At 40.2% G+C, this 13,724-nt stretch overlaps 1 protein-coding gene across 1 annotated transcript in view; it reads right to left on the bottom strand.

The window, feature by feature from the left end:
• The window catches only part of COL11A1 (collagen type XI alpha 1 chain), a 274,848-nt gene that overhangs the window by 207,338 nt on the left and 53,786 nt on the right, over nucleotides 1-13,724 (bottom strand). Inside the window, exon 5 of the mRNA XM_075002237.1 lies at nucleotides 1,085-1,213. Within this exon, the coding sequence (XP_074858338.1) occupies nucleotides 1,085-1,213 (129 nt within the window). The remainder of the gene's footprint in view (nucleotides 1-1,084; nucleotides 1,214-13,724) is intronic.

Raw genomic sequence — 13,724 nt, forward strand, 5'->3', positions numbered from 1 at the left:
CTGTTTTGTAAGTTAGGGTGGTAGGGACACACAGCACTTGTCTATGAGAATCACAGAATCATAGGGCTGGAAGGGACCTCAGGAGATCATCTAGGCTATGTCTACACTAGCATGGCCATTTCAAAGTTTATTAATGAAGCGCTGAAATACATATTCAGTGCTTCATTAAAATGCCAGCAGCTGCGGCACTTCGAAATTGACGTGGCTCGCCACCGCGCAGCTTGTCTAGACGGGGCTCCTTTTTGAAAGGACCCTGGCAACTTCGAAATCCCCAAATCTCTGTGCCGCCTGTGGAGACGGGACCTTCTGAAAGGACCCCCCCCAGTTTTTGAAAGCCCTTCTTCCTAACGCCAGATAGGAAGAAGGGCTTTCAAAAACTGGGGGGGTCCTTTCAGAAGGTCACGTCTCCATGGGAGACGCGTGATTCGAAAAGCTGCACTTTCAAATTGCCGTGGCCGCCATTATGCTAACGAGGTGCTGCATATTCATTGAAGTGCCTCATTAGCATCTTTCAAACCCACTCATTAACATGCCCCTTTCTAAAGGAAGGGGCTTGTGTAGACCCAGCCAAAGAGTCTATTTAAACTTCTGTTACATATGCTGATGCTTAAATGCCACCAACCATGTCTACACTAGTACTTATATCCACAAAACTTTGTTCACACAGGAGTGTGGAAAACACACATACACACACACCAAGCTATAAAAATTTTGGCAGCATAAGCATTTGTGTGCACCATGCATTTTCAGCAGGAGATGCTCTACTGCTGGCATAGTTACCACCACCCACTAAGCTGGGTTCATTAAGCTGATGATAAAGCTGTCTCCCATCAGCATAATGCACCTTGTAAGCTAGTAATTGTAGACATGGCCATAGTGATAAGTGCCTTAGAAATGCCATTGATCACAGCTGTGTAGTAGCCACACGTACACTATCCATAACCTCCTCCTTGGCATTTTGTTCTTCCTGCATGTCCAGGACAATGAATGCTCTTTAGCTATAATTAAATGCTCCCCAGGTAATATGTACCCAGCACAACCACTAATGCATAATATGTCTAGCAGTACATGAGTGATTACTCACCTCATCAACATGAGGTTCTTGAGCCTGAGCAGCATTGGGCACAGGGGAATCACAGTCTGGGGTGTAATGCTCACAATATTCATACGCTGCTCTGGGATCCTCTACAAGCAACAGCTGCTGGATATCACCCTGCAGATCAGCAGAAATAGATAAACATTTAATTCACACATATCATCATTGCAGGTCACCAAACAAACCAGGTAATGTAAAGCATACATCTGATGTTTAATTTTATGCATCACATAACATTTAAATAATTTATAGAGGTCTTAATTACAATTTAGACTTACTGTCATTGATCTCAGTGAGGATAGGAATGCATTCAAGAATTTTTTGAACATCCATTTTGAAATCTTGTCCCACCTTTCTTTATTAGTGTTTTGGTTATCCATTCAGGGAGTGAAAACATGCAATCTAGGTGAAAGTCACACATGCCAATGATTGTAACATAAATGAAGGACAAGCATTTGTGAATGACCAATATGATTTAATTTAATCACTTGTGGTATCAAAAAACACTTTGTCAATGTAACAATATGATGTTATATTGACAGTAGTTTTTGTAACTCCAAAGTTGAGGATATGATCTTGAGTTCTCATTTACTTCCTGTAAATGCATACAGCTCCTATAACTGTTAATGGGATTTATCAATGCATTTCAAAAGCAGAATAAAATTCCTACGATATTAGTAAAATCATTAGGATATATTCTCAATTTATTAGGAATTCAGCTTTTTATAATACCATTGACAAATATACTTCTTCTTTAATGTTTTAATCTCATATTTTACACTTTAATTTACAGTTGGTACTGCAGTTCCACCCCCATTAGTGTCTACAGTGAAATAATCCACCAGAGAAAACAGATGTATAGTAGCTTTTCATGCTTCATATTTCTTGAATGAAGCATATTTATTTATATATATTCTGTATGACTGTTTTACCAAATATAGTGGGTCAGACTGAAAACCTACACAAATTTATAATGTGTGGACTAGCTGTAAGGCTCTGTTTGACCATTTTATCTATTTGGAAATGAGGGGGCGGGGATGGCATATCTCCTGAGCTATCATTTTCATGCAGTCTGCATAGCTGGTCAGTGGTAACAACTAGTCTAAATTCCTGGGATTTACTTCAGGGCACTTACTACTGCCAGCATGAAGCTCAGCATGCAAGTGATCAGCACTATAATTCTAAAAATTTGCATCCCAACTGTACTACAAAATGGAGCAGGGGGAAAAAAAATCATCCCCAATCATAATTCTCTTTCAATCAGAAACAGAACTACAATAAGTTACATGAGAAAATATAGTACAGGATGTATCAAAACAAACCTTAAACTAGTTAAAACAGAATGTTATTCTCTTTTCTCCCTTTTGCATAATGCGTAAAAACAACTTCATACCAGAAAAGACCCACTACTCTCTCATTTCCTAGTTTATTTCTAAATGTATTGACACCATTTAAACTATTTAAAGAAAATTTGCCAACATTTCCCTTATTAAATTCCTATTTTCATAGGTTTATTATTCAGGCATAAATGTAAACTATATAGCACATTTTAGATAAAATCCCATAAGCACATTTTCTCCTGAAATGAAATTTGGGTAAAGTGAGGGTTGTGCTTCTATTACTTGATATTTTTAAACATAATTATACTCTGTTTTTACAAAAATGAAAATGAAATCCCTTCCAGTTTGCTTTTCTGAGTTTTATCATTGAAAATGGAAAAAAATATATAATGAAAATGCAAAATTTACAAATGAGCACATCCCAAAGCTTCCCAAATGACTATAAACTTAATACTCTTTTTAAAAAATTTACTGTAGTTAACTTTTTTGTTAATTTCTCAGAAAATATTTACAACTTTGTGCATTGTTCACATTTAAAAGGCAAAGTTACCAAAAGCAGACCCTCAAAATCCCTGCAGCTTTGTTTAGAGTTCTTAAAGAAAGCAGCTTGGTTTCCTACAATATTTATCAAAGCATTCAATATATTTATATATTGTGTGTGAATTGTGTAATGTTATTTGAGCTGATATATTAATTTGCACTAACTGCATATGCACCTCAAATTTTACGTATTTGTTAATTAAAAAAAAGTTTTATTCGGTGAAACTGAAACAGGTTCCTGTACTGCATTGACTTCATAAGTGGTCAGGTCAATTGACAGAATAATTTTACAAATATTGTTAACAACAGTCTGTCAAACAAACGTGTGGCCTCTCATCCCAGCTCTGGCATTGACTCTGTAACAAGATAGAGCAGTGGTGGGCAACCTGTTGCCTGCAAGCCTTGTGCAGCCCACTGGGACTCTACATCTGGCCCACATCTGGCAGCCACCTCTGCCTCCCATGCACCTCTCATGCACCAGAGCCCTGAATTTCCTATGCCTCTCTCCTCCCTCCCAGCACTTTGGGAGGAGCTGTGAATTGCCTGATTTCTGCTCCATCCCCACTCCTCCCCCTCTGTCACAGAGCTGGAACTCTGTGAAGCAGCTGATTTGCAGCATTCCAGCTCTGGCATGGTGTGAGCAGCAGCAGGGATGGCGCAAGATCCAGGTGATTTTCTGCACTCTGAAAGTGCTTGGAGGGAGAAGAAAGAGCAGGTAGTGCAGGGCTCCAGTGTCCCAGTGCACAAGAGCTGTGTGAGAGAGGAGAGGCCATAGGCTGCAGGTGGAACCCCAGAGGGTCACAGGCTTCTGCAGCCCACTGAAGTGAAGGATTTGCCATTCATGCAGCCCAACCACTATATGTGGTTGCCCATCCCTGTGATAGAGGATAAGACTCTTAATTTTCCTGTGCCTCACTTCCCCTGTGTGTGGCATGGTTCTATTAATATTTCCTGATCTTTGTAAAGTTCTTTGAGAGCCAGACATAAAAAGTACTATGTATTTTTCATAATTATTCTTAAGGTAAACCACATTGGGTCCAACATACTCCTGTGAGTGGCTGCACCTAGTCAATGCATGATTAGCGCCTGAAGCTCACACCACTAAGTGTTCTTAGAAGAAGTAAATAATCATTCTTACACCTAGTTCTGGCCCTGGCCCTGCACTGCCCTCCACAGGGCAGAGAAAGCTTGCGCCTTAACCCCAGATGCCCCTCCTGGCCAGGCTGTCTGGTACAGCAGCATCCTGCTGGACCACAGATGTGGCCAGACTAGAAAGTGCCAGTTTTAGGAGGTACAACCTGTATGTGAAATAGGGATATGGATATTCACTTACTAACATGGTTTGCAACAGAAGCAATAAGCCCACTTGATCATTAAAGTCAGTCATTGAAAAAGTAGGCAATGTAAAGATAAGCCTCACATTCACAGCCCTTTGTTTAGTCCATCTGGCATATGAGGTCTCCGCCACTTCCTAATTAAAGACAATCCACTATCTATATATTTATAAGTATTTTGCAGAAAATACCAGTTACAATTTTGATTATTTTTAAATGTTGCAATTTTATTCTGACTTTGCAAACTCAAAAATAAGCAAATCTTAACCAAAATATTACCCCACTAAAGCTGTTTCATCTAGATCTTTATCATGTGCTGTATTAGAAAAGTGTCAATTTTCTTAATGAGTTCAAAATCATCAGGTGTGCTTCCTGGTGTTTATCCATATTGATATTCAGCAGTTTACATTTCATTGAACCATTTGATAGAAAAGTTGCACAAGAATCTCATGGGAAAGGAACAACTGGCAGCACAAATGCAGTGAGAGGATCATAGAGAGGGCTGTGAAAGTGGTATAAAACTCTGTGCCATGAGTACATAATTGGTTAACCCTGGATCAAAGTCCCAGGATCTGGTGGTGTGTTAAATATATTGTCTTAGTTCAAGCAGTTTTACAAATTTCAGGTTTACATCAGGTATTATATGTAATTTAAAACTTGCTGAAACCAATGTTGCAGCAGATCTAATAACTGCCACTTGTATGGTGCTCACTCACTGGCTACAGCTCTGATTGGCAGTGCTATTAGGGAAAAGCAATGGCCAGAGTAGCAGCCCAGAGGGAGAACCTTTCCATGCAGCTGGCTCCTTCTGAAACATAATTGTGAGCTCCCATGCTGTGGACAGATTGGGGTGGGAGGATGTACCCACTCCTAACTGTGGGAACTATTCCCAGGAAATTTTGTGAGGTTCTGAGGGAAATTTTGTGAGGGAGGAGTGGGGACAAAGAGGAGAGTTGCCCATCAGTCCAGCCTTTCAAAGGGACCTGGAGCCAACATAGCAGCAGTGGCTGCTGCAGCCTCAGGCCCTTTGAATTGCCGTGGGAGCACAGCTCTGATTGTGTGCAGCTGGCGGTGGAGGGCTGGGAGGGAGCACCACAGTCTCGGCAGCTGTGAGGGCTGAATGCCCTAAGCTCATCCCTTCCATCAGTGGCTTGTCTCTACCAGGGCACAGAGACTGGCCCCCCATCCCACCTTTCCCCGAGGCTCGTTGTGGCTCTCAGCAGTGCTGGGGTTGGTCCAGCTAGTATTAGGATCGTGAGGTGAATCTCAAAGTCTGGATTTTTCTTTATAAACTTTTTAAAGGCAAATGAATAACAAACTTGCAATCCCAGTTTTACACTACAGAGCACATTAAACTAAGTAGTGATGATCAGCAGACCTGCAGTAGACTTTCTGTACGCTACCGAGGATCAAAGCATCTGAATAAATTAATGGGCTGTACATTTGAGATGGAATTTGAAGATACAATTTTTAGAAGAAACAGTAAACTGTCCTTTCCAAGCTTTATATACTAACTTTATTCTGATGTAGCCATTTCTTTGGTCAGCCTCACAGGATGAATATATAGTGTAATGTTAATATTACACTTTAAGACCATTTTTTAAATTCCATAACAAGAGTGCAAGGAAAGGGGAAAATACCAATAGCTGTGATGGTATGAGTGATATGTGATTTTAAGGGACTAATTCTTTATATGGAATAAAGTTTTAGTATTTGTTGAACCTCTCTAGTCTTGCACTCTCTTCTCCAGCAATATTCATAAGCTGGCATGATTTTAGTTAGCTTGATAACCACTTATCATGGGTGTGGCCAAGTGTGACCAGTACTGAATGAGACTGTTAAAAATTTCTCTCTTAATTTTTGTAGTAATATTTTTAAAAATGGTACTTACATCATGTATTTTTATTTCATCCTTATAAAACCTTATCATGCACTATATTTTAACAAAAACAAGGCTATAGTCAGTTTGGTTTCCAATAACATTTTCTTCTTGTTTTCAAACATTGATTTACCCATGCCAAAACTGAGCACTATTGTAAATGTCTACATTTTACCTCTTTTCTGGAAGGTTTATTGAGAAGTAATCCTAGTCCAGGTTCATCCTATTTTTGTGGCTCATCTTGTTTCAGTCTCTTTCAACATTTGCTCAGTTATGTCAGTTTTGAGAACTGTACTTGATTTAGTGATTCCATCTGTCTTCTCTTTGGTTTTATGAGAAGCAATCCCAATCCAAGCACATGCTGTTTTCCTGGAACACCCAAACCTTTACATTGCTTTAACTTATGGTAAGAGGAAGCTGTATACCGAATTTCAGGGTCTTAGCTCTTACTTTTTAGGAGAAGTTCTTGATCAAACAGCCAGCCAGACAACTGCTTTAAAAGATATAGCATATTATTCATGTTTCTGTCAAGTATGTCGTCTCTGTTCCTTATGCTTTCATCTCACTGGCCATGGATACACTAGGCCCCTCCTTTCAAAAAAGGCATGCCAATGAACCACTTCAACAGATGCTAATGAGGTGCTGCCATGAATATGCAGCACTTCATTAGCATAACGGTAGCCACAGATGTTTTGAAAGTGCCACTTTTAAAACACATGCTGCCCATGTAGACAGGGGCCTTTCAAAAGGATCCCCAGACTTCCAAAACCCCTTCTTCCCATTTGGTTTTGGGAAGAAGGGCTTTTGAAGTCCTTTTGGAAAGGTTCCTGTCTACACGGGCAGTGTGCATTTCAAAAGTGGCATTTTCAAAATGCATACAACTGCCATTATGCCAATGAGGCACAGCATATTCATGGCAGTGCCTCATTAGCATCTGCCAAAGTTGCTTATTAGCATCCCCCTTTTGAAAGGCAGGGGCTAGTGTAACCACGGCCCTTGTCTCATATTTTGACAAAGGGTGACATCCGTAGCATCATTTACCAATACCATCTAAGGTGGTAGGGCAAACAGAAGCATTACCACTTTCAAATCTGCCACTGCAATTACACCCTCTTATGAAGTGTAACACAATTGCTTCCCCTATCCATAAACATAACTATTATAAGTCTAGTTCCTCAGATCTAAAACAAGTCAAACATTACTATCTGGGCCTCTAAGGCTGTGTCTACACGGGCACAAATCTTCGAAACAGCCATATTTTGAATATTACTAATGAGGCGATGAACTGAATATTCAGCACCTCATTAGCATTAGGACGCTTCCAGCCAAGGTGCTTTCAAAGCACGCGGCTCAGCGTGGCTACATGGGGGTCCTTTTCAAAAGGACCCACACCTTTTGAAATCCCCTTATCCCACTCACTGATCAGAATAAGGGGATTTCAAAATGCCGGGGTCCTTTTGAAATGGACCCCCGTGTAGACACACCCTAAGACTTTCTGTGCACTAAAGATAGACTAATGATAAAGATAAATTTGTCTGTGTGCAGAAGACCAGCACATGGTCTCTGCAGAACTGAAGTCACACTCAAGCCCCTTTTCTGGGCTTATGCTGGGCCCTCTTGCCAGGAGTGAGTTTTACATCCTCAGCAAAACCAGGTGTGGATGGGCTCAGTGATTCTGCACATGGGAGGCTCATATGATCCAGTGATCTGAACAGAACTGGGAAATGAAATTACAGCATGATTAGGCAATCTGTTTGAATGATGAATACATATTCTCAGACGATTCCATTATGGGAAAGTTAATTTTCTTTATTTTAACTGGGGCCACATATTTTAATGTACAAAAATCTGGAAATGATGTAGATGCCCATCTTGCATATCAGAAATTCATGAAGAGCTTCTCATAGCTACTATTAAATGTTAAAGCCAAAATCTGCCTGTTGAATGCATATACTGCGTTCTCAAAAAAAAAAAAAAAATCAGTAGGTTTTTCTTAGGTGACTATAAGGATAGGTTTTGAACCTTAGCCTGGCAAACTGCATGGTATGAGAAGCATAACAAAACTAGTGCCAGATACCATATAAAGGGGACCCTAAGAGAAACATCAGTATCTTTGATTTTTGTATACCAGAAAAGGTAAAACTATTCCAAGGTGCATTTTCCAACCATTCCTCCAGCAGTAGAATCTTCACTAAATCACCAGAAACTCTAAAGCTCTGGACATATGCCAACCTCCTCTAATTAGCTGTTTAACAGTAAAACCATAGACTCCAAAAACAGCAGTCTAGACAGCCTGGATACTATTACTACAGAGTTTAGAAAATCTGCTGCAGAATTCATTTACTCTTCCTGTAAAAGCCTGAGGGAATGAAGAGTTCCAATGGCCTCCTATATAATATTCCAAAATCCAGATCCATTGCATAATATAACTACAGAAATACATTTTACTAAAAGCCTGCCAACTTGAAGTGCTGTGAAAACAATAAATTTTGAAAACAATAAATGGTGAAAACAAAATTCTATATAGGGCAATGTTTCCATAGAAACCAGTGTCCTCTTGATTCAGAAACCCCATATTCAAACTAGTATATTTTGAGCTATAAAAAAAAAAGTCAGAATAGTTTTTTTTTAATCTTCCCAACAGGGCGTAAAGCTGTCCTTAGATCCTACATCCTACACAATATGTTGCTCACACACTTCACTTTATCCCACCAAACATAATCAGCTCTAGACAAAATACAGCAATTTCTTAGAGATGCACAGCAACACAAGACAGGAAGTAAAGGATGCCAGATATAATTGACACTGGAGGAGGAGAATTACAGTGGCCCTACTAGGAATTTGTACTTCTGTCAGTGAGTTTTCAGGAACTCAATTTTATTTCTCCTCCAAACATCTGCACCTCATGCAATACTGACATCCAAAAGCATAGTGATGCTGTGTCCCTGTGCCAGCCACATTTTGTTGCACCATTCAGTTCTTTGGAGGTCCATCTTCTCATCAAATCCAACCATGAAACACACTTATTTATATGAAGCAAAACGGTGCAGAATACGCAGTTCCTCTCTCAGGCCTCACTCTGAAAAACTAATGTGCAGTAGTTGACCTGAAAGACGTGATGAAAAGAAACCATTTTCTTCCCCTGAGGATAAGGAGCAGCATTGGAGATGATTCGTGCATGCTAAACACTCAAAGCAGGACATGTGTCCCAGGCACCCACCACTCAACAAATAAAGGGATGCATGCAATTCAACATTCTACAAGAAGGAAAATTCCACACCCAAGGTCCTGGTCTATATAGTGTGCATGGTAACCTCTCCCCATCCCATCATTAAAATCATTTTAAATTTCATTAACCTTCACCTTTATTTTGCATTCTTACATAAGTAATATAGTCACTGTGTGCTTTCCTCCAGTCATCTCTTTCCTGAGTCTTGCCCATTCCACAGTCATCAGAGTGTTAGTTTGCTTTTGTTCATCTCTACTTATTTTATTTTCCTAAAACTCTAGGGCTAGAGCATATCTTTGGGGTGTAGACTTGTGTGCAGTGGAGCTGCATTACTCAGAAGAAACTGAAGAGAGGGACTTGCCTCTGGCAGAATTTTTCTCCAAACTCTCTGATGTGCAGTGGTCAGTGCTGGATACCTTCAGGGATGCCAGGCCGCGCTGTGTGAGCCAGTATGGAGCTGGAAGAGCACGAGCATGCTCACACTTCCTCCTCACACTCTTTGGGCAATGTGCCCCACTGGCAGCATCAGGAGTCAGCACACCATAAGAATGGAGACATGAGTACAGAGCATGTAAGTGCAAGAAAGGGTCTTGTGCTTCTTCTTTCCTACCTATTTGCAAATGAGCCCAGAGATCATCTAGTCTTTAGAAAGATAATAACTGTATGCAAATTAGCAATATACCATTAATATCCTCACTTGGCATTTAATAAGACAGTGTGCCTTTGATTTTTAAGATACTATATACTAGGAATATTAATAGGAAATGGCAAACAAAGTAGATGGCGATCAAAGATGAGAATGAAGAAGTGCTCATGAACAGGGAGAAGATTGTGCAGTGATGGACAAGATATTGCACCGACCTATACAAAGCACAGTTGGACCCGAGGGTCTCAGAGAGACTGATTGAGGAACTGAAAGCGATATCTCCACCAAGCATTGAGAGCGAGACCGATATTTTGAAAGAGAAAGTAGAAAAAGCAGTGAAATGAATAAAGAACAACAAGAGCCCTGGAAATGATAACATAACAGGAGAGATGATCAAATACGGTGGAGAAAGTATGATTCAGGAAATACACTGACTACGTAATATAGCATGGAAAGAAGGGAAGGTGCCTAAGAAATAAACAGGATCTGTACTAGTGACGATACACAAGAAAGGAAGTACATTGGAGTGCAAGAACTACAGAACGATTGAGCTAACGAGTCATCTAGACAAGGTACTGATGATGATACTGACTGAGAGACTAAGATTGCAGATAGAAGAACATATAGCATATGAGCAAGCGAGGTTCAGAAAAGACAAAAGCATCATACACCAGATATTGGCATTAAGACTGACAGCGCAAAAAGCTTGACAAAAGAACAAGAACATAAACACTTGCTTGATCGATTTTCAAAAGGCATTTGACAATATAGATCAGAAAGTGACTTGGGCAGTGTTGGAGTCATACAGCGTGGATAGCAGACTGATATGGCTGTTGAAAGACATCAGTGACAATGCAGAGGCAGCAGTGAGAATATGCGGGGAGTTGGGAAGTTGGTTGAAAACAAGTAGAGGTACGAGACACGGAGATCCAATATCACCACGTATCTTCATTGCACATCTGGAGAGAACAATGGACAAGATCGAGGAAGAGGTAGAAGGGATATCTGTGCACGGGAAAAGAATTAACAACTTGAGGTTCATGGATGATATAGTTATCATTGAGGAAGATGAGGAGAAGCTAGGAAAAATGGTGAAGGTGCTAAACAAAGAAGGGAAGCAGTACGGACTGATTATGAACATCGATAAAACAAAAACAATGGTATTTGGAGATAAGGAAATAGGAAGAAAGATCAGCACTGATGGTATTGAACTAGAAAATGTAGAGAAGTTCACATATCTGAGGAGCAACATAATGTATGATCTAGACTGGAAGAAGGAAATAGCAACTAGAACAGCGAAAGCAAGAGTGAGTTTGAAGGCGATGGATAAGATCTGGAAAAGCAAAGCAATCAGCTTAAGAACGAAGCTGAGCGTCTTGAAAATGTGTGTATTCAGCAGCATGTTGGACGGATGTGAGATGTGGATGATAACGAAAGATTCGAAAAGAAGAATATTGGCTTTCGAAAGGAGTTGTTACAGAAAGATTCTGAGAATAGGATGGATACAGAAGATCACCAATGAGGAATTATATAGGAAGATGTAGCCAAATGAGAACCTGCTGCAGAAGTTTATAAAACAGAAGCTACATCTAATTGGGCATATTTGCAGAATGAACGATGAACAAAAAATCAAGACCCTGATATTCAGCATAATGGATGGTTCGAATAGGGGAGGCAGACCCCACAGGAAATGGGTAGATGATATAGTAGATTGGTGCTGAGCTAGTCCACAGAAACTAAGCTACTCCACACTAGACAGGGAAAGATGAAAGGAAATAGTGAGAGAGGCATCAGATGCCAACGGGCGCTGAACCCACGGTTATTGATGATGATGATGATGACGACGACGACCACCAGGTTCCCTGCCTCACAAAACTGAAATATTTACAGCAAGGCCATATGTTAACCATGAGGGGAAATCCAAAAGGTATGTTTGCAGTGATCCTTTCTATCCAGTGCAGCAGAGCTGAAATAGTAGCTGTGTGTCCTTAATACAACCACCTGACAAACACCTGAGAACACTTTCTATTGTTATCTTTGGAACGTCATTGACTGCACTTCTTAGGAAATCTAAGCTTATCTATTAGACAGAAGATCAAATGAAAGGATAATTAATAAATCTGTAACACTTACTGATTTGATAGAACATGCAACATTATTGATATCTGACTATTAATAATGCACGGAAAGATAAACACTTTAGCTGTATGCACAGCTGTTGGCTTTCTGAGCAAATGCAAACTAATTCCCAATTCCTCAAAAATAAACTTTAACTCTCTGCAATTACCAGAAGTCTGAATTTCTATCTTCTAAACAAGACGGGAGGTGGGTATAATCAAAGCAAAACATTTTTTCATTGTCCATGTTGTTTGAATTTGGAAATACAACAAAACAAACAAACAAACCCAAGTAAAGAAGAAGAAGAAGAAGAAGGCTAAATACTATGCTTTTGAAAGAAATGTTTTTTTATTAGATGACTTTCAAATGGAAGAATTTTATTTTCTTTTTCTTTCATAAACTGAAAACTCATAGACTCTCTGGTTGTCTGTAACACTAAGGTTGTTTCTAGATGCTTGTACCCAGAATTTACTGCACATATTTTCTTTATGTCACATTTGTTTTTCAACATGAATTATTCAGCTGATTGATCTAAATATTTGAAAGTGGATCCTTTTGCCAGAATGCTATTTGATGAGGGTGACTTTGCAGAGCGTGTAACAGAGAAAACATACACAAACTAAATTTGTTCTAGGAAACCCATCTGTCAAAATCAGAATGGGGCACAGTTAGGAGTTAGAATTTGTAACTTCACAGACTCCTAGTTAAAATAAGCCTTAGATTGTTGCTATACTACCATGGTCCCATCGGAAAGGGACATGGTAATGAGGCAATTCAAAGCAAGCGAATGAGGCGCTGACATGCATATTCAGCCTCTCATTACCATAATGGCAGCTGCACGAACAAACTTCAATTTTCAAATTGACAGTGAAGATGGAGGCAGCTTTGAAATAAATGCCCCACTCAACATTCCCTCACTCCCGCAGAACTAAAATGGAGTAAGGGAATGTCAAAGCGGGGCATTTATTTTGAAGCTGCCCCCATGTACACTGTCAATCTGAAAATTGAAGTTTGCGCCTGTGGCTGCCATTATGCTAATGAGGTGCTGAATATACATGTCAGTGCCTCATTAGCTTGCTTCAAATTGCCTCATTACCATGGCCCCTCTGACGGGACCATGGTAGCGTAGCAGCAGCCTTGGTTTCTAAAGGCTACACAGACTTTTGGCACAGAACTAAGCAAGCATACATGGCACTAACCCAGGAATAACCCCAGGAGGCAAGCACACCATGTGACTCAGAGAGACACTCTGCTTTCTTCTGCGAGTTGTAGTTTACTGCTGGTCTGTAACAGCATTATATTAATAACCACCCTCCACAGCACTGGCTCAGCTCTTCAGGGCAGCCACTGGGAGAGAATGCTTTCCGCATTGCAAACCTAGCTGGTCCATGGAGTGGGTAAGCAGGCAAGTAGCCTCATTTGCTCCTATGCAACTGGACCAAAACATCCAGGTACCCTGCATAGGAACCTATGAGGGATTTGGATTCCCCTGCACGGGCTCATAATGTAAATCACAGGTTTGCTCCATGTTATCAATGTCCT

Source organism: Carettochelys insculpta, chromosome 9 (genome assembly GCF_033958435.1).
Source record: "Carettochelys insculpta isolate YL-2023 chromosome 9, ASM3395843v1, whole genome shotgun sequence".
Taxonomy (NCBI): Eukaryota; Metazoa; Chordata; order Testudines; family Carettochelyidae; genus Carettochelys; species Carettochelys insculpta.